We start from the raw sequence: 27,282 nt of genomic DNA, 5'->3' as shown, positions 1-27,282 counted from the left end.
TCAAATGTGCTCCATAATATTTTCATGGAGTGTCCCTTAGTCTTACTACTATTTGAAAGGGTAACTATCCATAATCATTTATTTGTCTCACTCTGCTCTCTCTCCTCTCAGATGTCTCTTTTTCTAAGCCGAAGAATCCTAAACTTATTTACTTTCATCTTATCTTCATAATGCTTTAAAAGATGTTCTTAGTAAGAAGAAGGTTTCTTACGCTAATCACTAAAAGGAGTACAGAATAGAATGTTGGTGGTGTCAGTTATCCCTCAGTATTCAGCTGCTTTCAGATATGTGATTTACAGCATCTCTAACCATTTACCTCGCGTGTGCCCTTTCTGTGGCAGACATTGAATATCCAGTTTGTTTTCGGCCAGTTCAAACTTGACTCACAAAGCTGATATTCAGCACTGGCCAATTAAGTTTGAACCAGCCAAAAAGATAGGCCTGGTATTCATGCAGCCAAATACAGCTGCCAAGCTTGTGCTGACAATCGGTGGATAGTCGGTTATATTGCTCGATATAACCCGCTGGCCACTAACCACAAATTTTCAGTGGGTCATGGCCGGCCATGTCCCACTGAAAATTCGTGGATAGTCAGTTATGGAGCATCTAACCGGCCAGGTCTGAGCACAAAGCACCCAGGCCCTTTTGTACATGCTTTTTCTGCCTGCAAATTTTGGCTGGAAAACATACAGATGTAAAAATCATACCTACACATTTTCCTACACACTCACCTTTCCTCTGTCTCCCCTCAATATGGCTAAAACGTATCCACATTGGGAAACGAATGCACTCTTGATGGCATTAGTTTTCAAGAACAGCAGCCTAGCTACGTAAATCCTTGTCTTTTACTCTACCAGATTCCTTTAACAATTGTTTTCAGCATAGGTACAGAAGAACAGGCGAGGCACCTACCTTCTCTATTGATGAATGTTTCGTAGTAACTCGAGGTATCATTGTCCATGTAGAAGTCACTACCATTGGTGAAGTTCAGAGCGACAAAATCCCTGACACATTTCTGTCGCAAATGGCCCATGAAGAGCTGAAGGCCTATGAGGGCAAAGACACTCAAGCAGAAAACGGTCAGGATCATCACATCAGCAAGTTTCTTAACAGACTGGATAAGTGCACCTACAATGGTCTTCAGTCCTGGGAAGACAAAAGTTAGGAGGTTATAGGCCAATACTCTTAAATTCCAATTTATTCATCTACCCTAAAGAGCAAGAAATAAGTTCCCAAAGTATAGGGGTTTTATGCACTGCCAATTAAGTCTTTGCCCAAGGGCTCAGCAATTGCAGAGGTAGCATTTAACTATGAACGCAGTTCCAAATAAAGCTGCTTTTTCTAACTGGAAAGGTGCTATCCACTCAATTTAAAGATGGTTTTGCTCATAATTTATGCATGCCTCACTCAATTTTATTTGCTTTGCACAGCTTTAAGGGTGTCCTTTCACTAAAGGGCATTAAGCCCTAAAGTGCATTTCATGAGGCAAGAACAGGCTACTGCAAAACGCCCTTTTTAAAATATTTTTGGAGGGGCATGTCATGGGTGGAGAATGAACTGGGAGTGTTACCCTAGCTAGCGTGTTCAAATTGCCGCATGCTAATTGGTTAACACAGAGTTAACGTGGGAGCACTTAGCGCTTCCAAAATAAGAAGCGGTAAGTGATCCCGCATTAAGTGGGCCTTTTACAAAGGCAACGGGAAGGGAAATGGGACTTGATATACCGCCTTTCTGAGGTTTTTGCAACTACATTCAAAGCGGTTTACATATATTCAGGTACTTACTTTGTACCAGGGGCAATGGAGGGTTACGTGACTTGCCCAGATTCACAAGGAGCTACAGTGGGAATCGAACTCAGTTCCCCAGGATCAAATTCCACTGCACTAACCACTTGGCTACTCCTCCACTCCAGTGCGTTTAGCATGCACTAAAAATAAGCATGCACTAAACACTAGAGACGCCCATATATTCATATGGGCGTCTCTAGTGTTTAGCGCGTGCTAAAAAGCTACCACGCCTTTGTAAAAGACCCCCTAATTTTTTTTACAGCTAACGTGTGCGCATGATCTAACAAAAAATATTTTTAAATGCCTTTAACTGTGCCACATTGAATCTGGGTTTAGCATGCGGGAAAGTCCCACGTTAAGATGTGCTAAGCCCAGATTCTAAGGCCTTTTAGTAAAAGGGCGTCTTAAAATCCAGAAATAAGAACCTTTCAATTTGTTTTCAACTTGAAAATAATGAAATGAAGCTAAGCACCATTTTCTGCTCTGTTTGGTCTCAGTTTTCCAGAATTCTGGAGTCCCACAAATAGGAGCTAATTTAATAAAATTTCAGTTTTTATATTCCACTGAAACCATCAAAGCTCAAACTGGATTATAACATTTAAGTTCTACTGTATCAGCACAATATTACAACATGGTTCACTCATAGTGGGATAGCATCCTTCCAGCAATCAAATGTAAACAAAAATATAACAACTCCTTCCAGCTACCATTTAAAAGCAGATTTGTTTCTTGGACTGCAAAGAAAAGTAGTCAGCCTAGCTCAGAAGACTTGCCCAATGAAGAGTAACGCCAATGTATGATTTGTTTTTAGCATGCCTTTGAATTTCATAGGATATTGGTTCAGACAGGCAACGTAGGTAGTAGAAAATATCTTTCACCATCTGGGTATTCCCTTTTTTTTTGTATGAATTGATGTCTGTGACTATCCTATTTTTACCATGTCTGGCACCAAAAATTGTTCTTCGAGCATCTGTGCATTTCTGTCATAGCAATCTAAGTTTGAGAGGGAATAACAGTCCTCTGGTGCTATATTCTATGGGCACTTCATGATGTGATGGCCTTATGTTTTTCATAGATTCTCTCTTCTTCATGGTAGAATCTTCTTAGTATATAATTATTTTATTTAACTGATCACCTGACACTGACCCAGGTGGATTATACCTCAATATTTTGCTCATGGGCTAGATTATTTTTTTTATTGCTATTGCATGGGCAATAGAATTAAGATTAAAGTTGATACGTTATAATATTGTATATACTGAAACCAATGTCTCCATCTAATAAAATGCATTTGTACATCTTATAATAATCCAAGGTCATATGTGGGTTAGTATGGTCTGTGTACAATGGGCTCGATATCCAGACCGCAGGAGTTAGCCGAGCTAACTCCCGTGGTCGGTGCTGAGCCTGGATATTCAATGCCGGGCCATTTCTGGTCACCGGCACTGAATAAGCAGTTTATTTTTTGGTCAGTTTCAACTTAATCAGCCAAGTCAATATTCAGCGCTGGCCAGTTAAGCTGAAACCGGTCAAAGATAGGCCTACTATTTTGATGGCCAAATTTGGCCACCAAACATAGCCGGCGATGCCCTGAATATTAGCGGATAGCCAACTCTATCACATGATATAGTCAGTTATTTGCTAAGTGCTGACCGTGAATATTCAGTGGGATGTAACCAGCTATCTCCTGCTGAATATTCACAGATAGCCAGTTAAGCGTTATTTAACCAGCTATGACCCATTCCTGGCTGGTTAAATAGTGCTGAATAGGGCATCATTGGGGTCCTTTTACTAAGGTGACCTGAAAAATGGCCTGCACTGTGTAGACACATGTATTGTATGCGCGTAGGTCCATTTTTCAGCGCACCTACATAAAAGGCCTTTTTTTTTTAGGCGAAAATGTACATGCGGCAAAATAAAAATTGACACGCATCCATTTTTGGCCCAAGACCTAGTGGTAAAGTCTCACGCGTTAACTAGGCGGTGATGGTCTACGCGCGTACAATGCCAATCATTGCCCGGTTAGCGCCATGCACCGGCAAATTTCCAGCGTGCTTACTGGACACGCATGAAAATGAAATTACCGCCCAGGCCACATGGTAGCCAGGCAGTATTTCAATATTGACGCGAGTAGGATGCGGCTTAGTAAAAGGGACCCATTATAAAATGGAGTCAGCTTTTCTATTAATATCCTTCCAAAAATTTGACCTCCAGAAAGGAAGGCGTCTGCAATGCAATCACCACCTAGGGACATTCACAGACTCAAAATATACTCTCTAGGGGGAAAAAAAAGCTTAAGAGGCATACAAAAGAAACGGTTAAATACCTAGGAAGCCTTGTTAAGTGTAAGAAAGTGAGGTATATGAAGGCAGTTCAGAGAATATGCTACATTAGGAAAGGAGCCATGAAGGTCTGGAATCGTATTCCAGCAGAGGAGGGAGTAGCTTGGACAGTGACAAAATTGAAACATGCTTTTGATAATTACAGAGTGCAATAGTAAGGTAAAAAAAAAATGTAGTGCATAGTTATCAATGTGGGAAACTATATATATATATATATATATATATATATATATATATATATATATATATATATATATATATATATATATACCATTACTGAAGCAGGAAGAAAAGTGGGTTAAATGTTTCTGCTACTACAGAAGAGTTAGAGAAGAATTTATTCTGTGGAAGTTATCAATGTACACTACCATTAAGGTATGTTATTTTACTGTTAACCCCCAGTTATTAGTAACAAGATCTCATCGCATAAAATGGGACCTGTGCTAAAATACCAGGAGTTAGTAGTACAATAATCCATCTTAATAGTCACCCATATTGATAAATGTAAAATAACCTATTTTAATGGTAACCCACATTGATAACTTCCCTTCAACTTGTGATATTTTAGCACAGGTCCCATTTTATGCGATGAGATCTAGTTACTAATAACTGAGGTTAACAGTAAAATAACATGTCTTAACGGTAGTTTGCATTGATAACTTCCACAGAAAAAATTCTTCTCTAACTCTTCTGTACTAGCAGAAACATTTAACCCACTTCTTCTTCCTGCCTCAGTAAAGGTATCTACCTATCTATCTAGAGATAGAGAGAGAGAGAGAGAGAGAGATAATATTTATATGGGGTATATATCTATTTATATAGGGTAGACTCGCTTGAATAATAAAATGTACAAGTTATGACTATTGGGTTACCTCTTCCTAACATTAAAATTCACTTATTACATGTATCCAACACTAATTGTACTTAGTTTCATCTTAGCAAAGGTTAGTATGACATACCTGTAGTGGAGAAAAATAGGATTATTCTGTTTCAAACAAGTGAACATAAAAATGCATGCAACCTCACCCACTGAAAAAGAAAAATCCCAATTACCAGTCTTCATTCCTTCTAATAGATTTTAATTGCTATTGCATTACAAACTCTGCTAAGAGTTTGATATGGATCATCTTCACCAGATGTTGGCAATCAATCACCGCTGACAACTGCATCTTGAATACAGAGGGTTTTGTGTGTCAGCAATGGAAATGCATTGGCTTAAAGAGCTAAAACTCTAACTCCTTTTCCCTAGGAATGTCTGTTTGATGACCATAAGGCCACATACATCATACTTCTCAAAAGAAAGGCTTGTTTCTAAGGATTTTCATAATGCGCAAAATTGATCAGCTTCGGGTATCCCTGCATGACAGGAGGCGTGTACCATTCAGTGAGTTTTATGGTGGTGGCATGGAGCTCTCATGTCCCTTCTGCCAGTGAAGATGAGATCTTCTTGAATTGTAAGATGATATTTGGAATGACCCAAGAAGGGGAGCATCCAAGTCAAACAGGAATTAATAGAGGACCTACCTTTGTCAGGGTTTTTTGATGAAATGGTCTGTCTTCTTTGGGATTCAGGGAAAAATGCATTCATACGATTTCATGACAGGGTTTACCTTCATCAGGAATTTAATGGGGACCCCACTTTATTAGGAGTGTGAACGGAAGGAGAATCTGTCTTCATTGTTGGACAGTAAGGGTCTGTCTTTGTCAGAGATTTGTGGTGGGGCGGGGGTTGCTTTTGTTGGCGATTCAGGGCTAGAATGTCTTCACTGAGATTCTACAGAGTGGGGGACGGGGGTGGAATAGTGTGAAAGAGATCTTTAGCAGAAATATGCTGTTTCCAGCATGGAGGATATGCTCTTCAGTCTCCAGCACAATGAGATCTTTTTGTATTGAGTGGAATCTCCAATGAGAAAGCTGGGTATACTCTCCAGCATGGAGATCATCAATGAGGAGGTGCTCCAGCAGTGCTTCTCAACCATGTCCTCAGGGCTTACCCAGCACAGTTTTCTTTCATGCATATTCACTGTGGACATCCTGAAAACCTGACTGGCTGGGTGTGCCTCAAGGAATGGGTTGAGAAGAACTGCTCTAGACATATAAAGATCTCCAGAAATGGAGGAGTACTCTAGTAGATAGAGCAGTGGGCTAACAACCAGGCAAGCCAGGTTTCAGATTAGGTTGTGAAGTCCAAATCAGAAGTTCTTCTTTTAAGTCATTTACCAACAGCGCATGCTAATGCCATCAGTATGTTATTTTTTACAATTTATTTACCGCCTTTTTGAAGGAATTCGCTCAAGGCGGTGTACAGTAAGAATAGATCAATCATGAGCAATAGGCAATTACAGCAGTAAAAATATTCAAACAACAATACAAAGTATGGCACAGTATAGTACTTACAAAGTCAACACAATACGTGATAGAACATTTTTAATTGATAGTGGAGGGTAAAGCAAAGATGTAACATACAGATAGGTAATAAGAGTAAGACGAGTTGGAAACTAAGGTGACTGATTTAAAGAAGGTTCCTGGGCTCATTTTATGCAATAGACTCTGCGATAAATTTATTTATCTGAATTTGATAGACTGCTATTTCATTGGTCAGCAAAGAAGTGTACAGAACATGCCAATGGTATTAGCACATGCTGTTAGTAAATGACCCCCCCCCCCCCCCAAAATAAAAAAAGAAAGCTTCGGATTTGGACTTCACACCCTACTAGATCTAAAAACACAACAAAAGCATCTCATGGTTTAGAAATGGACAAGTTTCATTCGGTGTCATTAACACTGAACTCATGAATGCCTTTAGTTTGTTTAGAAGCTCTTGTTTAAGGTTCTAGGGCCATACCATACCAGCTTCTTTTAGATCCATATGCATTCCATGAGAACCAGATTTGCTAAAGAACCAGGGGCGGGGGAGGTTATCCCATAATGACTGAGAAAAGCCATTTTTTCAATCATATGCGAAAACCTGAAAGTTTGGATCAAGATGACACTTTTAAGTTGTTACTATTTTCTAATTTTCAGAGGGGAGAAGACAAAGCCGTTGACAAGTCTGTTACGTTGCAGATAACTGACCTACTCAATACGTTGTCCATAATGTTTCAAGGTAATTTTTATAAGAAAATGCAGCACCTGTTTTTTTTTTAATTTCTTTGGAAAGCGAAACCTCTAAAAGAATGAAATATGGATCTTTAAAGAACCCCTAGGATTTCTCTCCAGCTACATCAACTGAGCACCACATCTGTGACTGTTAAATGGGATTTTATGCTATTCATTTTCAAACACCCCTGATGCACCACAGGGCATTTGTTCCGCATCAAATGCAATAATGCAAGTGTTTATAATGTAAGTGAAAAATCTTTTAGCCCCTAGATGGTCATGGTTGACATTCTGAGCAAGCTGCTTAGTGTTTATACCATATTTAACATGTAATTGCCAACATCTGTTCAAGATAATCATCTACAATATTTACCATGCAATGCTTCCCAATTCTTTTACCTTGCCATGCAGGTCAGATATGTTAAACACTAAGGCTGAACAAGACCTGTCCACAGAATATGCACCACGGTTTTGTCAGAATATATTTTTATTTTCCATTGGTGGTTCCAACCCGAGTTCAGTTTGGAATAATTCTGTTCAGTAATCCTCATTATCTCATCATAAGTGCTTACGAAGAAACAATCATTGTGATTATATAATTGCTCACTAGCTAACAGTAGGTTGACAGTCTAAAGCATGAATGCAAAAGGTAGGTCATTTTCCCTTCAGTCACTGTATCAAAACACCAGCTCTCCTGGCTAGATTATGCAAATCCAATTTTGATGTCAAGGAGAAACGGGCACTCAAAGAATAATTCATTGGAATTTCTGAGTATAAGTTCCGCTCATCTTGATGCCTCAACAGAAATGTACTGGCCAGGGGTGGACTGACAGTGATCTGGGCAATAAGGACCATGGACCTCTAACCACCTATAATAAGTGATTAAACAAGATGGAGGCTGGGTGGGGCCCTCAGGCACTGCCCTTATTGTTCTAATGGTCAGTCCGCCCTGGTGCTAGCTATGTCCTGTAAAAGCTTAAAATTGCGGGATAGACATTAGATCTACTGGAAATAAATTCAAAATCGAGCTCTTATCACTGAAGATCGTAAAACCAGACTTAAAGATTATAAAATTCTGTTTGCTTCTTACATTTGTTTTGGATGGAATGTGAGGGTAAAACCAAAGATTGAGCTGGATTTAAGGTCAAATTAAGCACATGGAATAGGCTTATTGGACATATGACCTGGTGATACAGCATGACAAGGGGACACCAGTTATTTACCAGAAAACCATCATTTTCCAGAAACCAACTGGTTTGCTGCCAGTAGCTTAATGGCGACCAAGCACTCTCCAGTAAGTCCACGGGGACGAGGCTGGATGTTCACTTAACAATCTTACTAGTTTTGGTGGCTGTTTTAAATTGTTTATAGAGCTGTTGAGTAAAATATATGAGAAGGGCGGCTGGGTGTAGGATGATGTACGAGATCTTGATCTTCTATACTCATTTACACCCCCTTTTATTAAGGCGCGCTCACGTTTTTAGCGCACGCTAAAATTGGGTGAGCGCTAAACGTTAAGACGTCGCATTCCTATGGGCATTGCTAACGTTTAGCACACGCCCAATTTTAGAGCGTGCCTTAGTAAAAGACCCCCTTACTCTTCCAAAAAGTACAAAGACTAGGGGTATACATAAATAGGAAGAAATATTTTTTTCACTTAATGAATAGTTAAGCTCTGGAACTCACTGCCGGAGGTTGAGGTTACAGCAGTTAGTGTTTCTGGATTTTAAAAAGGTTTGGACAGGTTCCTGGAGGAAAAGTCCATAGTCTGCTATTGAGACAGACATGGGAAGCCACTGTTTGCCCTGGGATTGGTAGCATGGAATGTTGCTACTATTTGGGTTTCTGCCAGGTACTTGTGACCCAGTGTGGCTATTCTTAAATACTTATGTACCCAAGATGGTAAAACATGAACTGAGTGGAATAAACACTGGTATCCTAAAGGCCACCACACTATATGACTGGCAGCTGAGATACACCCTTGCAGGGCAGACAAGAATAACCAGAAAGACTAGCTGGGTCAATTGATCTTTTTTTGCAGTCATCATAATGCTATTATGCTCTCGAAAATACACATTTTTTTTCTCTACAGTTTTGCTTAGCACCAAACTTACACTTTAAGTGAAGCTTGCACGGCTTAAAAATTGTGGAAACTGCTGTACTGTTTCAATGAAACTTAAGTTTCATGCAAATCCAACAGTCAATGCACAGGCAAGATAGCTTTTTTAAGGTTCTTATACGACTCCTCTTCCTCTTACCCTGCCTAATCCATATACCAGCAGTGGCGTAGCCAGACTGCCAATTTTGGATGGGCCTGAACCTAAAGTGAGTGGGCACAAAATTTTCTCTCTATCCCCCTCCCCCAGCAAAATTTAGTCACACTAATCAGATGCATTTGTCACATAGGGGTAAAGTGCTGCTTTTCAGTGCATCAGGTTTCAGAAAATTTATTTAAAAGCCTAACACCCTTTTCAATGAGCTTTCAGAGGCCAAAACCTCCTGCCTCAGGTCAGCATAACGCTGTTATGGTATCCTCTCCTGACCTAAGGAAGGAAGTATTGGTCTCTGAAACTTTATTAACACAGGTACCATATTACTTTATCCTAAATTAAAATAAAATTTTCTTTACCTTTGTTGTATGGCCATTTACTTTTTCTCATTGTGTTGCTCCCAGTCTCTAGATTCTACTTTCCTTCGTCTTTCTCTTGCCAGGATTTCCTGTCCATTCACCACCTATGGCTTTTCATCTTTTCCTCACCCTTGTTCTCCACATGCCCCTTCCTCTTATTCTCCAGTCTTTCCCTACTCTGTCCTCTCCCTCTTTCCATCCAGCAGCTCCCCTCTTTCTTTTGCATCCAGCGTCTCCTTTTTCTCCCTACCCTTCCATCCAGTGTCTTCCCTCTTTCTCTCCTCATCCTTCCACCCATCTACCCTCTCTCCTGATCCTTCCATCTAGTGTCTCTATCTCTCTACCCTTTTCTGTTCAGTCTCCCCTCTCTCTCTCTCCACATCCTTCCAGTCTCTCCCCTTTCTCTCTGCATCCTTCCATCCATCACCCCTCTTTCTCTCCCTATCCTCCCATGTCCAGCGGCTCTCTCCCTTCCTCCTCTCCCTCCCATGTCCCAACGGCTCTCTCCCTTCTCTCCAGTCCCTTCTTCCTCTGCCTCCCATGTCCCAGCGGCTCTCTCCCTTCCCTCCAGTCCCTTCTTCCTCTCCCTCCCATGTCCCAACGGCTCTCTCCCTTCCCTCCAGTCCCTTCTTCCTCTCCCTCCCATGTCCCAGCGGCTCTCTCCCTTCCCTCCAGTCCCTTCTTCCTCTCCCCCCCATGTCCAGCAGCTCTCTCCCTTCCCTCCAGTCCCTTCTTCCTCTCCCTCCCATGTCCCAACGGCTCTCTCCCTTCCCTCCAGTCCCTTCTTCTTCTCCCTCCCATGTCCCAACGGCTCTCTCCCTTCCTCCAGTCCCTTCTTCCTCTCCCTCCCATGTCCCAGCGGCTCACTCCCTTCCCTCCAGTCCCTTCTTCCTCTCCCTCCCATATCCAGCAACTCTCTCCCTTCCCTCCAGCCCCTTCCTCCTCTCCCTCCCATGTCCCAGCAGCTCAGCCATTTTTCCTCCAGGTCTGCATCCTTCGCGCTGTCTCTATCCCTTTTGTCCCACGGAGGCAGCGCTTCCTTCCTGCCCTGTCTTCTCCCCAAACTCCGCTGCATCGGTCTCTCCCTGCAAGTGGAATCCTCCTTCGCCGGTCGCACTGCGCTGCCATGCACATGCAGCTTCGCTCCTCCCCCTGCCGCGTTCATCCGGCCCTAAACAGGAAGTGCATCACAGAGGGCCAGATAGACGCAGCAGGGGGAGGAGCGAAGCTGCATGTGCATGGCAGCGCAGCACGACCGGCGAAGGAGGATTCCACTTGCAGGGAGAGACCGATGCAGTGGAGCTTCGGGAGAAGACAGGGCAGGAAGGAAGCGCTGCCTCCGTGGGACAAAAGGGATAGAGACAGCAATGCGGATGGGCGGGCCTGGAGGGAAAAGGGGTGGGCCTGGGCCCGTCCAGGCCCACCCGTGGCTACGCCCCTGTATACCAGGCTTAAATTTTTGTTTATTTATAACCTGCCTGGCCCAAGCCAGGTAAAAATTAAATATATATAATCAATGATAAAACTACAATAACAAAAAAATAAATAAATAAATAAATAAAAGGCACAACAAAATAAGTGAAACGGGGAAAAATACACATGCATATTGTAGGCTGGTGATTGCAAGTCTGCCTCCCTGCCCGGGGCTCCCTACATTCCCAGATAATATATTTCATCAAAGTATTATCTTTTTCCCCACATAGGAAATAATTACTCTGGAATAATGTGAAGGACGGTTTGAACATGGCCCTAAGGGAACAGCCCAGATAGACATCTCAAGTCATGGAAAGTGATTTGGGGTTTACAGGTGCATAAAACAGAGTTTCAAATGTGTACTTAAAGTTTTAAGAATTTATATATATTCATGATTGATCCACAAATTTATGAATGTTCTAAGAATTTCTAGCCAAAATACAACAGCAGTATAAAAATGATTAAAAATGTATTCTGTACTTCAGATAGGAGCTACATTTATCTTCAAGTACCCTTGTAGATGTGTGGTCAAGTTTAAAGATATGAAATATGTATTTTTTGAGTCATCGCAACTGGCTTTTTTTCTTGCTGATAAGTTTCCTGTTGAGACTTCAATAGTGGGCTAGCTGGGGATCACTTTGCACTTCGGAGTTCTGGCTTTAGTTAGCCCTGTTTATGTAATTGAAGGAAAGAAAAGTGGCTAGTTTTTCTTTTTCTTTATTATAAGGCTTAATATTATGCTTCTCTTCCCATCTTCCCACTACTATATGTGGACTTTAAGATGGGTAATGAAGTCATGTAATTTCCTTTAGTACTTGTCCATTAAGTATGTTACCTATTTTGGTTAATTGTATTGTTATTCATTCTCAAGTTCTTTTCAATATGTTATCTTGTAATTATTTTGACGTTTCATAAATTTAAAAAAAAAATGTATTCTGTTGACAGGTCTTATTCCCTACATTAGCCCATTCCCAGTTCGTACATTACCTACTGTTACATCCATCTATTAGGAAATGGTATGCAGGCTTTAGCAGCAGCCTTAGTGTTTAACCTGATTCTCACCTGGAATGACTGAGATTGTTTTCAATGCTCGAAGAACTCTGAACGTTCTTAAGGCTGAGACATTGCCCAGGTCCACAAATTCAGTTGCATATCTGTAACAAGGGAAAGTCGCACACGAACAATGACGAAAACACCATCCGACAACAAGAGAACAGAGGGAGAGAGAGAAAGAGAAAGCGTCACTTGCAATTGACAGACAAAGCTGGTAGTAATCAGGGCTTCTTACCTGGTATTACTGAAATAGTTTTCAAAGCTCTCAGGACTCTGAAAGTTCGAAGAGCTGAAACATTGCCTAGGTTTACAAATTCTGTTACAAACCTGTAGAATCAAACCACAGTTATTTGGAATCATAAAACAAAGCTTGCTATTGGCTGAACAGTGTTAACAAAGTTTCTCTTACAGAACTATTAGGGCTGTCTGAATAATTTTACTGGAGCAAGTCATGGCACATACAGAAACAGAGGGATGCCCGCTACAAAAAGCGCAAGACTCTCAATCTGGGAGAATTCCAATGCAAACACTTTATTAGGCACCAAAAGACCCAATACGGGCCTGTGTTTCAGTGGAAGGCCGCCTGCCTCAGGGGTCACAAGTCTGAGTGTGCAGCCTTGAATCTATCTAATGTTCAAACAGTAAGCTGCAATAAACCCTCTGGAGATAAAAAATCAATACAGGTACCTTCAAAGGAATGCCTGAAAAGAACCTGCGCAATGGAGTGAAAATCACAGTGTCGGGTCTTTTATCTTTTGGTGTTTAATAAAAGGTTTGCATTGGAATTCTCCCGGCTTGAGAGTCTTCTGTCACCCTCTACTTCCCTTTGGTTCTTACCTGAATAATTTTACTGCCTGTTAGAAAGCAAGTATTACTGTACTTGCATAACACAACCAACATTCAGTGTGTGCTGGGCAGGAAGAGATCAGTGCCAAATTCATCTTTGGACGTCATCCATATTTTGCCACTGGGGTGTATACTTCCCATGCAGGGGAGCAGAAGGGTGCAGAAGGGACAGTGCTAGCTAATCCGATTGACCAGTTTGGCCTTTTTAGGTTGATGTCCTTCGCTTTCTGAAAGGTATATGCAAAGGAACAAGACTTTTACCTGTTTATTAACTGAATTTATTATGGTTTTAGTTCAAAAATATTTTTATTCCCTTTTATTGGATTGCTTTTAATGTTTTATTGCTATATTCAGTGGATTCCATTGTTTTGACACTAAGTGCAGTGTTCTTTGGTTATTTTTGATTAATTTATTCATCTACATTTACACTATGTTTTAACTGTGGGTATCCTACCTTGAGCAATTGGAAAGTTGCAAATTAAGGGGCCCTTTTACTAAGGTGTGCTAAGCCCTAACATGGGTATAGTGCACAGAAAAGAAATGAATGCAGGATGCACTAAAGCATCCTACAGCAATTTTGATGTCTGCATGCGATACTCTCGCTTTAATCATTTTTGTGATTATTTTTTGAGGGGCGTGTCGGGGGTGGACAGTGGGCGCTCCTGCACAAATCAGCTAGCAGATCTACATTACTGTACACTAACTGGTTAGCGCACGATTAATGCCTCCTAAATAGGTGGTGTTAAGTGCTACTATGGTAATATTTTTTTAAATGGCCACCTACTAATGGTCTTCAAAAAAAAAAAAAAAAAAGAAGTCCAACAAAAACCCGAAAACCAAACAATCCCACAGATATCAGAATGAAGAAAAAAAGGGGTGGGAATGACCAATGCAATAAGTATGGATAAAAGTTCAAATCCTTTATTCACAGATAGATAGATAGATCTAGATATCGATCAGAATTTGCTTGATGGCAGCACATTGGAGGAAAGTGACTGTGATTGTCTGCACAACCTAGGATTTTGAAAATAGACTCTAGCATTGCTTGTATCATTTTAGCATTTTTCAGCTAGTTTTGGACTCCTGATAAAGGCATAGGCCGAAACACAAACCATGCTGAGCCCAGCCCTAGGTCCAGTTTGACGCTTTCCTCCAATGTTGTGTCTTGAAGCAAATGCTGATATATAACTATATCTATATATGTGAATGAATAAAGGATTTGAATTTTATCCTGGCTCATTGCAATGGTCATTCCCACCCCTTTTTTTTCTTCACCTACTAATAATGGTAAAATTGGTGCACATCATACAAAATACAGAGGGCTCTCTTCTAAATTGTAAGCAAACATGGAGAGTGTTCAAGGAGGAAAAGCCTCGAGAAGCTCCTAGATGTACAATACAATCTTACAGGAGCAAGACTTCTTCATCATCGGCAAAAACCTCCTTCATTTACAAAAAACAGCCGGTAAATGAACGCAACCCAAAATCAATTCACAGAACTTAGCTTCTCGCTGCCAGGTCTCTTCTCTTCCCTCAGACAATCTGTTCGAGCCGACCGTGATCAACGGTGGCCAGAGTTTCAAATAACTGCATAAGGATCACAGCACAGGCCTCCGTCGACTTGTTTGAATGGAATTGAAATTCTTCTGACCTGTGATCCTGATGCAGTCATTCGAAACGCTTGCCACCGTTGATCACGGTCGGTTTGAATAGATTGTCAAAAGGAAGAGAAGAGACCTGGCAGCCAAAGCTAAGCTCCGTGAATTGATTTTGGGTTGTATTCATTTAGCGGGCTGTTTTTGTAAATTAAGGAGGTTTTTGCTGATGATGATGAAGTCCTGGCTCCTGTAAAATTGTATTGTACATCTAGGAGCTTCTCGAGGCTTTTCCTCCTTGAACACTCTCCACGATTGCTTACTATTTAGAACAGAACCCTCTGTATTTTGTATGATGTGATGATTGGGTATCTCTTCCCTCTAATTATTATAAAATTAGTGCACAGCCATAAATGAAACAAAGTAAAAAAAGGCGCTTTTTATGGCCATAGTAAAAATGGCCTTAGCACATGAGAAAGACCCATGTAAGGATGTGCTAAGGCCCATTCTTACCGGCGCTTTCTAAAAAAAACAACATACGTGCATTTGCTTTGATCATTTTTCATACAGGCCACATTTTCCCTGGAAAAATCGACAAATATTCATCAAATTACAATAGTGAAGACAAAAAGCTTTGCTACAAGTAGTCAGCATAAATTTATCTGACTTCTGGAGAAAGACCCAGGCCCTGAAAAGATGAAGAAAAATGATTCTAAAGGAGAGAAAGGTCCATATTTTGAATTCTGTATTTTCCCCAGCAAGGCTGTCCATGTTTGAATGTTAAAAGGAAGCCATTTCATCCCTACTGTTAGGACTACTGGGGGTTCTATAATCCAAAGTTTGGTCAGATGCCTGCAGTGGGCAAGATTTTTGTTTTCTGGCTGCTTTTACTAAAAGCATGTTCAATTAAAAGCCATTATGCAGTTTAAGAGAAATAAATAAAACATCATCGGGTTAATATTTAAACATCACTGTCAGCGTTTCTTTTAAACACTGGTCACAGTTTTTAAATTAATCATGGATATTCAATGAGCAGTGCTGAATATTCAGGAAGAGTGGACTGCACTACTGCCATCTGGAGAATGGCGATATTCAGTCCACTCTCTGGACAAAACTAAACAGATAAATTTAGGGTAGCATTTTATCTGGCTAACTATATAGAGAGCAGACCGAATATCATCAGCTCTACCATTGCTCCATCCCTGCACTAGAGGTGCTCTTTAAGGATTGGCAGTGACACTATTTATACAATGCCACTGGAAAACCACAGATACCGTCGCTGTGATCCAAATAATTCCCTTTGAATATTGGGCCCCATTTTGCTCTTTAGTAAAAGTTAGGAGGTCGATATTCAAAGCAGTTTAACTGGCCAGAAACGGCTCCTGACTGGTTAAATCACTTGTTTGGGGGCTATCCACGGATGTTCAGTGGCACTTAACTGGTTAGTGCTGTTGAATATCATCCTTGATCACTAAACTCAAAGCTGGCTATTTTGTGGTCGGTCTGAGGGATGAGTCAGCATTTATGCAGTGAAGTCAGCTGTACCTTTATGCAATGTCGCTTAGGCAATTAAGTGCTGAATATCAGGGCTTCTTTTACAAAGCCGCGCTACTGATTCCCGTGCAGCAAATGAGAGAAAGCCCATAGGAATTGAATGAGTTTCCTCTCATTTGCTGCACTGGGAATCGGTAGCGCGGCTTTGTAAAAGAGGCCCATAGGGCTCTGTTTACTAAGGTGCGCTAGCGTTTTTGGGAAACTTATGAGCATCTACACAGTTAGTGCACACTAATGCTTAGCACATGGTAAAAACACTAGCGCGCCTCTAGTGTGGATTAGTAAACAGGGCCCTTAACTGCATAAGAGATAGCTGGCCATATACGTGGAGGGGCATAATTGAACGACAACGTCTATCTCCATGGGCGTTTATCTCCGAGAACGGGTCCGTGAAGGGGCGGACCGAACCGTATTTTCGAAAAAAATAGACGTCCGTGTTTTATTCGACAATTTGTGAGCTGGGCGTTTTTGTTTTTCAGCGATAATGGAAAATGAAAGCGCCCAGCTCAAAAACGAATAAATCCAAGGCATTTGTTCATGGGAGGGGCCAGGATTCGTAGTGCACTGTCCCCCCTCACATGCCAGGACATCAACCGGGCACCCTAGGGGGCACTTTTACAAAAACAAAAAAAAAGGTAAAACAGCTCCCAGGTGCATAGCACCCTTCCCTTGTGTGTTGAGCCCCCCAAATCCCCCTCAAAACCCACTGCCCACAAGTCTACAACATTACTATAGCCCTAAGGGGTGAAGAGGGGCACCTACATGTGGGTACAGTGGGTTTGGGGGGTTGGACGACTAATAAGCATTAAGCAGCACAATTGTAACAGGTAGGGGAGGGATGGGCCTGGGTTCACCTGCCTGAAGTCCACTGCACCCCCTAATAACTGCTCCAGTGACCTGCATACTGCTGCCAGGGAGGTGGGTATGACATTTGAGGGTGAAAATAAACAGTTGTGAAACGGCATATTTTGTGGTGGGAGGGGGTTTGTGACCACTGGGGGAGTCAGGGGAGGTCATCCTCGATTCCCTCCAGTGGTTATCTGGTCATTTAGGGCACTTTTTGAGGCCTTATTCGTGGAAAAACAGGGTCCAGAAAAAGTGCCCTAAATTCTCGCTAAAAACGCATATTTTTTTTTCCATTATCGGCAAAAGGCACCCATCTCTGATCGGCCGATAACCACGCCCCAGTTCCGCCTTCACCATGCCTTCGACACGCCCCCGTCAACTTTGTACGCTTCCGCGATGGAGTGCAGTTGAAAACGTCCAAGTTCGGCTTTCGATTATACCGCGTTATTCGTTTTTGGGAGATAAACGCCTATCTCCCGATTTAGGTCGCAATATAGGCGTTTTTGTCTTTCGATTATAAGCTGGATAGTAACATAGTAGATGACGGCAGATAAAGACCTGTACGGTCCATCCAGGCTGCCCAAAAAGATAAACTTATAAGTATACCTGACCTTGATTATCATTGCCATTTTCGGGGCATAGACCGTAGAAGTCTGCCCAGTACTTGCCCTGCCTCCCAACCACCGGTGTTGCCACCCAATCACCGCTAAGCTTCTGAGGATATGCAATGCCGGTGCCTGGACATGGTCCAGCATTGAACATCTGGGGATAAATGCCAGCAGTGGCTAACAAAAACTCTTTCTGCCGCCAGCTGAAAACCGATCCCTATATATTTTAGCCACCCTGATGTGAAGTTATGTAAATGTGTAGGGCCAAAGGGGAAAGGGTGTTGCCTATAATATGCATTCTTCTTTTCCCTTCATTTCTTTAACTGTAGTCAAATTTACATGACAAGTCACTGACCAATGGATCATCTACCTCTCAAGTAATTCAACCAACTTTTTGTTTCCATGTTTCTTAGGGATCTGTAAATGTACATATATAGGAATTATTTTGGGAGATTTAGACCTTGAGGTGCCACTATATTGCCAAGCACTAACATGACTAACAATGCACATTAACTGCACTGGTGAATGCTAACACACCAGGAAATTGTCCTTAATTCAAACATGGCTGCCAGCTTCCTTCTTAGATTTATTCCCTCCTTATAGCCCTTTCTCTGCTTCTGAATTATGAGAGATTGAATAGAAAAATCAAAGTGAGAGGTCTCAGGTACAGCAGATTCCTAGGGCAAGAACAGAAAAAAAAATAGAAACGGGCCTTTAGTAGAACTGGCCATAAAAAAAAGTCTTTAAAAATGAAAAGAAATTTTGGTGAAACACAGATTTGATTTTTTCTTTGTATTGGGGGGGGGGGGGGGGGGTGGCATTTCTTGGAAGCACTGTGGTTTTAACGCTGTGACAGGAAAAATTAAAAGTATTTCTGTCTGAATTCCAGCAACCAAAATATAGCCCTGTGAAAAATGTGAGTGCTTCATTTGAATAAAGCACGCTTGGAAATGATTCTCTTTCAAAGCACTATAAACCAAACATGATTTTTTTTTTTGGCACAGAATGTATCTTCAATCAAGAAAACACATACATAGATTACAAATTAAAAGCTGAACAAAGCAAGCCTCCCAATTCAGTCTGACACATGCAATAATACAACAGCTTCTCTTGAATGTCTAGAAGGCAGCACTGTTCAGTGAGATTCTATATATCTAAATATAGCAATAGCTAGGTACAGATGGATAGATATAGATGGATGCATATACCAGGCCAATATTCAAAAGCAATTACGCAGTCAACAGTACTGCTGACTACATAAGTGCTGCTTTTTTTATGCGGCCACTTTTAATTATAACTGACATTTTACTCAAAATATGGCTAAACTTTTATATGTCTATAAAAGGGCAGTGGTTTTAGGGAAGAGTGAGGGAGGGCAAAAACCTTATAATTTATTAAGGGATAATACTGTAATGGCTTTTTTGCGCATATTAAAAAAAACATAGAAAATGATGGCAAATAAAGACCATAAGGCCTATCCAGTTTGCCCATCCATATCATAGTAACATAGTAGATGACGGCAGAGAAAGACCTGCACGGTCCATCCAGTCTGCCCAACAAGACAACTCATATATGCTACTTTTTGTGTATACCCTACTTTGATTTGTACCTGTGCTCTTCAGGGCACAGACCATATGAGTCTGCCCAGCACTATCCCCGCCTCCCAACCACTGGCTCTGGCACAGACCGTATAAGTCTGCCCAGCACTATCCCTGCCTCCCAACCACCAGCCCCGCCTCCCACCACCGGCTCTGGCACAGACCGTATAAGTTTGCCCAGCACTATCCCCGCCTCCCAACCACCAGCCCCGCCTCCCGATCTCGACTATCATCTACTATCTCTTCCTCTTCCTTACAGATCCAATGTCCCATAATTTCTTGAGTTCAGATACAGCCTTCGTCTCCACCTCCCCCATTCCACGTGTTCAACACAGTTTCCGTGAAAAAGTATTTTCTCTAGTTACTCCTGAGTCTGTACCTTTTCACCTTCATCCTATGCCCCCTCATTCCAGAGCTTCCTTTCAATTAAAGGAGACACCTCCTGTGCATTAATGCCAAGGAGATATTTAAATATCTCCATTATATCTTCCCTTTCTTGCCTTTCCTCCAAAGTATGCATGTGTTAAATACAACTTACAAAATGACCCCTCATATATAAATACATGTAGTGACATGTAGTGTTTGGGTAGATTTTGGGCAGAGTGTGAGGAGAGTCACAATTTTATGCATGGTCTTTACACAATACAGATCAGCACATGTGTTTTACACATACATACACTTACAACAATTTCCCAGCAGGTGTAAACTTATGTGGCCTCATTATAACTGTGGGTTTTGTAGCTTTTGTGTAGCAATTTTATAAATGCAAACATAGGTGGCTATGCATCTTTATAAAATAAGAAGCAAGCGCCTATTTTAAGCCTATCACTGTGGGTAAACTGTTATAAAATTACTTTCTAGGAAGAAATTTCATAAGAAATTTCATAAGACCAGATGAATAGGACAGGAAGGCAACAATTTTTAGCCTTTTCCCCCAAGATTCTATATATTGCGCCTTAATTTCTGCACAGAAAGCCAAGCGTACTTTATAGCAATGCGCTTAACTTAACTGGTTAACTAGCTAATCAGTGCTGTTCACTGGATGCTAACAAGCAATTATCAGCACTAATTGGCATTAATTACAATTTATCCACACAACCCGCTAACCATAACGTGCTGCGTGTAAATTCCAACTTGAACAGTTGAAAAGGGAGTGTGGTTATGGGCATGTCATGGGCATTTCAAAAATCTATGCGCATTATTATAGAATACACCCGCTCTGCACCTAACTTAGGCATTGGTATTTATGCCAAGTAAAACCTGGCCTAAATGAACGTGACCAAATTTGGTCGCCTAGAGAGGCGATCGTCATTATTCAATATACCATGTGGAACTTTAAGCCTATTCTATAACGTTTAGGAGTACTTACACCTAGGCATATTTTTTTCTCCATTTTTCAGGCACCATATACAGAGTCTAGCCCTTTGTGACTGTCTCTGGGAAAACACAACTAAAGTCTTGTGACGTTAGTCGTGTTTTCCCAGAGACAATCTATTTAATAAAGATGTATAGATGCCTATATGTGTCTTTATAAAATACTAGCACAAATCCTGCAAGAAATTGCGCCTAGACTGTGGACACGGGCATTATGCCTGCTCAAAAGCAAGGGTAAATGTACATACTTTCAAATACTTAAGATTGCATTTCTTTTTAACAAAATATGCATATAAATCATGACCACCCATGTTCCACCTAAACTCTGCCCCTAAATACATCTTCTAAAGGTCTTTGCATCCTTGTACATTTTTCACATTCTGCTGTAAAAAAAACCACAACTCAAAATGACCTAAAGTCAGAGTTTATTTCACTGTTTTACACAATATACTCTTTCAATGCGGAAGAATTGTTATTCCACATTGAAAAAGTAGAGTATATTATGTAAAACAATTATAGAAATATAAAAAAAAAAAAATTAATAATATTAAAGGGGGGGGGGGGGGAAGAAATGTTGTTTACCTGTGACAAGTGTTTTCTATAGACAGTACGATTGATAAGGCATACAAGTGGGTGATGTCATCCAACAATGATCTCCCAGAGCTTAGAGCTTATTGTAAAGTTCTGAGCACAAACAACACTCTATTCAGCTATTCAGTTCCCAAAGCTCAGCCTTCACGCAACTCTCAGGAAGGTGGGAGAAACTGTGAGCCTTACCAGTCCTGCTGTCTATGGAAAACACCTGTTACAGGTAACATTGGGGTTTTTTTTTTTTTTCTATTAACAAGCAAGAATGAGTCAAGCACACAAGTGGGCAACTTCCAAGCTTAGGGCTGCTCAGTGTTAAATTTTCTTAGGCCCTTTAATCAACCCACACAGTCAAATGTTCTCAAAGATTCTTTAACTACTTGAAGAAACAGTGCTTTCTACCTTCTTTCAAAGGTAATCAATAGAAATCAAACAAAATAAAATGGAAAAGAAAATAAGATGATACCTTTTTTTTATTGGACATAATACATTTCTTGATTTCTTTCAGAAGCCCCATTCAGATATTCCTGGGAAAGCCCTTCATACTCTAGACTGTAAATGGACTCTTTTCTGCTGCTTAATAGGAACTTAACTATTTATTGTATACAGTTCTGCTATGACCAAGGCACTATTTCTCCCAGCTCCAAGGCCAAGTCCTATTAGATTGCAGCTGCTGTTTCTGTAGTGGCTCTCCGGGAGTGGGAATACTATCTGCAGTGCAACTACATATTTCCTTGTTTATGCTTTCACTGCACTTTGTTGTTTGGACCAAACTCTAGCACAGGACAGATCCTTTGATTAAGCAATGCTGAAGTCTCTCATTAAGATCTTTCAGCTCTCACATTTGGTCACAATACTCAAAGTACTGATAAACAGGAAAGAGCTTAAACCATAAATCTTCAAAGCTGAACAGAGAAAATATGATAACATTGACAAATTATACATGTTATTGGAAGAGCTTTGTCACACATACGTTCGGCAGAGCAGAAGACACAAAACTGAGGCGCAGAGGACACCCACTGCGTATGAGAAGGGGTGATCACTGCACACATGCTCAGAACGTTACACTACACTCTGAGCTCAAGAAGAGCAGCTCTGTCCTAGTGCCATGAATTGATATCACCCACTTGTGTCTTGATTCAGTCCTGTTTGCATAATTTTTCATACTCCTTGACTCATTTCTTGGTGAAAGCCCCTTGCACAGCAATTAGTCATAAGTCATAGAGTAGAAATATTTACCAGCTTTTCACAGTGGGATGCTGCAGTTTTTACCCATTCCTCTTAGCAGAATAGATGATGCTGTTTCAAGATCATCAGTGGAAGCAGAAAGCATGAACTCTATAACGGCAATTATACACGAAACTGCCATTATAGAATAGTAGCATAAGTGTCTATTTACACTAATACCCCGAATTCTATATATTTGCGCACAGATGAAAGATTCACACACAAATTAACTAGCTTATGAGCCAACTAATTGAAACTAATTGATGTGATCTATTATTGCTGTTAATTGCCAATAATTGAAATATGCATGTGCATCTCCCCGCGCCCTATTCTATAACCCTTCATGCCTAAATTCCCTAGTGCACAACTCAAAAGGGGATGAGGCCAAAGAAGTGGAAGGGGCATTCCCAAAAGTTGCATGTGGGGTTATAGAATTTACGTTGAATAAAGTGTTGATTATATTCTACTATCCCTTTGGGGTTATTCAGTTATAGAATAGCCCCATTTCTATGGCAAAATGTCCAGAGTTGGACACCAGCATTTACCCCAGGTTTCAGCTGATGTAAATACCAGGTGTCTAACTTTTGGTTCAGTTCGAGCTCTGGTTTCTGCTCAAGTCAACACAATTAGTGGAGGAGTAACCTAATGGCTAGTGTAGTGGCCTGAGTTGCAAGGGAACTGCGTTCAATTCCCACTGCAGCTCCTTGTGACTCTGGGTAAGTCACTTAACCCTCCATTGCCCCAGGTACAAAATTAAATACCCATAAATAATAAACTGCTTTGACTGTAACCACAGAAAGAAAGTGTATCAAATTCCACCCCTTTCCTCCATCTCATCTTAACTCTTGTTATTTTTCTCTGTCCTCCTTTTCATTTTGAATTTCTTCAATTTATTTTTCTACTTCTCTCTCTCCAAATTTTAATTCATTCTTATTACCTAGACTTCAATTTTCCTCTTTTTTTTACTGTGTCTACCTAAAGCTTTACCGAAAGCTTTCCATCTCCCTCAGCCTGGCTCTTTTTTCCCCCTTTCCTGTTAATCCCCAGTCTTTCACTAACTCTGTCCTCTTTCCCTTTCCATCCAGCATTTCTCCTCTTTCTTTCCCCAATCTTTCTTCCATTGTCTCCCCTCTTTCTCTTCCCTCTTCCATCCAGCATCTTCCCTCTTTCTCTCCCTATTCTCCATCCAGTGTCTCTTCTCTCCCTCACATGTTCTGTTCCCCTGGGTTGCTGCTGCTGCTTCTCTAAAATAGTAGCAGCAGCCTCAAAATACAGAACAGTCCCTGGGCTGCAGTCTTTGTGCACACACTGTCGGCTCTGCTGGTCCCCTGGGCCCTGCCCTGGAACAGAAAAATGTCAGAGGGGGCAGGGACCAGCAGAGCTGACAACATGGCATGAAGACTGCACCCATGTGATTATGTTGTTTTGCCACCGCTGCTGCTTTGGAGTGGGGGGGGGGGGGAGGGATGTGTGGAAGGGAGGTGAGGAAGATCTTTTACTGGATGTCATGTACCCTCTACTGAGTTATCACGTACCCCTTGAAGTATTGAAAACCCATGCCTTAATCTATGGCTTCTAAGGATGGCCAGCCTGACTGACAGTGTTTCGATGGTGCCAAACTGTATTCAGTTTAAAATGAAGAAGCTGAAAATACTCACGAATATCTGAACATATTTGCACTATAAACTTCCCACCATTTGTATCTTTGTACCACTTTACTACAGACTTCTGTTGTTTGCTCCATGTTTGGCATGTTTAGACAATTACTTCAAATGTATTTCATACAACAGAAACAGTTTGATTTTTCATCTGAGAGTATTTAAATCAGCTTAACTATGCTGATTTGAAACAGGTGGGCTCTATTTAACTTATTATGGGCCTTGTTAAGGCAATGTTTGGAAACAGAATTAATTTGGGTTTGCTATGACAACTACAGTAAAGACTTATATAATTCAGACCATTCTTTTCATTCTTAATTAATTTTTGAATATTTCAATAATTGTTCTTTCATGTTGAAAGTGTAGAGCATTTTAATGGACTTCTGAAATGTATTTTTCAGACAATAAAATTTGATTAACATACAAAGGTGGAGTCTGGAGACTCTTACAAAGCACTGTAACTTTAAATGGATATGAAATCTGGTTAAAGTCACATTTATATTTTCAGTGGTGGAACTTATTGGGTCAATATATAAAAATCTGTAGTGAGCATATGTTTAAAACCTCAACCACAGCATTTTAAGCAAACAATTATAGTCAGTGTCGCTATCCGGCAGGTTCTACTACAGTCTATAGCTGATAAAATCTCAGACGTAGTTATGGCAGCTGAAGGTGAGGGTTGCATGTGATTTCATGAGGGGCTCCAAGTGCTCCACCGCCAACTGCACTTAGACTATAAACGGTGAAAGTTAAAAGGGGGCAACTCTACAGAGTAGCACCTAACTTTAGGTACCATCTTAGTACCAATTGTATAATGGCATCAAGGCACGCCTAAACCAGAGGCTTAGCTAGGTGGGTTGCTAGGGGAGCAACAGCTCCCCCAGATTTCCAATGGCACCGGTGCCTATTTTTCACGCCATCTATCGTGTGAAATATAGGCGCCGGCACTGTCGGCAGTCCGTTCTCTGCTCCCCCCCCCCCCCCCCCCAACCTGGCTACACTTCTGGCCTAAACCATTATAGAATAGTGGAGCAAAGCCACTTATTCCAAGTAAGCAGCAGGCATAAACTAGTGCCACTGTTCCCTCTAAGCTGAGTGGGCGACCCCAAACTGCATTTTCAATCATTAGGAAAAGGTAGGTTCCTGGAGCCCTGCACAACTTGCCTGTCCCTCACTATTGAAAGTGTGATAGTAAAACAGCACCACCCACTGGCAGGGCTTTAGGTGGAGGACTCTTGCTCAGCTTATAGGGAGCAGTGGCTAGCACGCCTTAGTGCACCTTGCAATGTACGCATCTGACACTGTTCTGTAAGAGGCATGCATTGCTAGGCAGGACACCCATGACACAAAAACTATACTGGCACTTTTTTCACCGACAGCTTTTGCTTAAAAACTACACTGACAGTTGCCACGCTCGGGACAAAATACCCTTATTTCCTGGTTTATTCCAACATTTTTTGATCATATCCATAAGAACACTTTGATCCCTGAGGCAGGAGCTTTTGTGCAGAAACACGGCCTGTGTCGGGTCACTTCTCAAATAAGAACTGTAATTAACTCCAACCTGAAGGCCCAAGTTTTGCTTTTTCTTGTTTCTTCTCATAGAATAGCACCTAGGACATACGTGTGTAAATGCCAATGTGTGACATCATTCACACATGCAAGTGTGCCTATTCTAAATTTGTGCATGCAATCAGCGCATACATTTACAGGCCCTTTATAGAGCTGCCCTTCAAGTGATTAACATATTACATAAACAACATCAAGCTTTCTATCAACAAAAGGTGATACTATCCAGCTTATTTTCGAAAGAGTAAGACGCCCATATTTCGACCCAAATCGGGAGATGGGCGTCTTTCTCCCGTGGGCGAACAAATCGGTATAATCGAAAGCCGATTTTGGTTGTCTTCAACTGCACTCCGTCGCAGGAATGAAGTTGATGGGGGCGTGTTGGAGGCGTGGCGAAGGCGGGACTGGGCGTGGTTATCGGCCGAGGAGAGATGGGCGTCTTTAGCTGATAATCGAAACAAGAAGGGCGTTTTTAACGAGAATTTGGTCCGCTTTATTTGGACCCTTTTTTTTCAGGTCCAAGTCCCAAAAAAGTGCCCCAACTGACCAGATGACCACCGGAGGGAATCACGAATCACCTCCCCTGACTCCCCCAGTGGTCACTAACCCCCTCCCACCAAAAAAAACCCACTTTAAAAACTTTTTTCCCAGCCTGTATGCCAGCCTCAAATGCTGTACCCACCTCCATGACAGCAGAATGCGTTCTATCCTCTGACAGCCTTTCCCTGGTTCTGATGCAGGTCTCAGGTGAGTGTGACACCTTTTCTGTTAAGGTTGCTTTTGTATGCTTTGTTTGTTTGGTTGCTTTTGTATGCGTTTGTTTGTTTGGTACCTTTTCTGTTAAGGGCACTGCAGAGTCACATCAGCAATGCATTGTGGTGGGTGTAGGGTATTGGGCTCCGTGATTCCACTAGCTTGTGTTACATGCTCACAATGTTGGTAGTTGGTAGGCTCTATTCCCATGGTGCTTTTCCCTATGCTTACTGGGTCAGAGTGTGCCCTGTTTTGTTTCCAGCAGTCCATGAGGTAGTGGCCATTTCTGTAACACAGTTTTAGATCCTTTTCATGTGTTAGCCACGTTACAGAACTTAGTTCTTACCTTGAATGTTGCTGAAAGAGGGCACTGTACACCATTCTGCCAGCTCTGACCTACTGCTAATCTCAGTACCAGGGAGACTCTTTGCCAGTGGGGAACAACCTCTGATCTGCAGTTAACTGTGAGTAAACGTGCTTATTCCAATAAAGGACGTTTTCAGAGACATTAGTCTTCAGGTGTCAACTGGTGTGCCAAGATTATACAGCAGCAACAAGTCCTAGAGGCCTGCATGTATGCATGTCCCTGGTGCACTTTTAGTGGGTACCGCAGTGCACTTCAGGCAGGCGGACCCAGGCCCATCCCCCCTACCTGTAACACTTGTGCTGGTAAATGGGAGGCCT

At 41.5% G+C, this 27,282-nt stretch overlaps 1 protein-coding gene across 3 annotated transcripts in view; it reads right to left on the bottom strand.

Moving 5' to 3' along the window:
• Nucleotides 1–27,282, bottom strand: part of LOC115466700 (sodium channel protein type 5 subunit alpha-like) — an 858,490-nt gene that overhangs the window by 635,466 nt on the left and 195,742 nt on the right. For all 3 annotated transcript variants that reach the window (XM_030198143.1, XM_030198128.1, XM_030198135.1), the window contains 2 exons: nt 12,619–12,710; nt 913–1,146 (listed from right to left, as the gene is read on the bottom strand). In XM_030198143.1, coding sequence (XP_030054003.1) covers nt 913–1,146; nt 12,619–12,710 — 326 coding nt within the window. The remainder of the gene's footprint in view (nt 1–912; nt 1,147–12,618; nt 12,711–27,282) is intronic.

This window comes from Microcaecilia unicolor, chromosome 1 (genome assembly GCF_901765095.1).
Source record: "Microcaecilia unicolor chromosome 1, aMicUni1.1, whole genome shotgun sequence".
NCBI classification, from domain to species: domain Eukaryota; kingdom Metazoa; phylum Chordata; class Amphibia; order Gymnophiona; family Siphonopidae; genus Microcaecilia; species Microcaecilia unicolor.
Note: the sequence above shows the minus strand (reverse complement) of the source record. Positions and strands in the feature narration are given on the sequence as shown.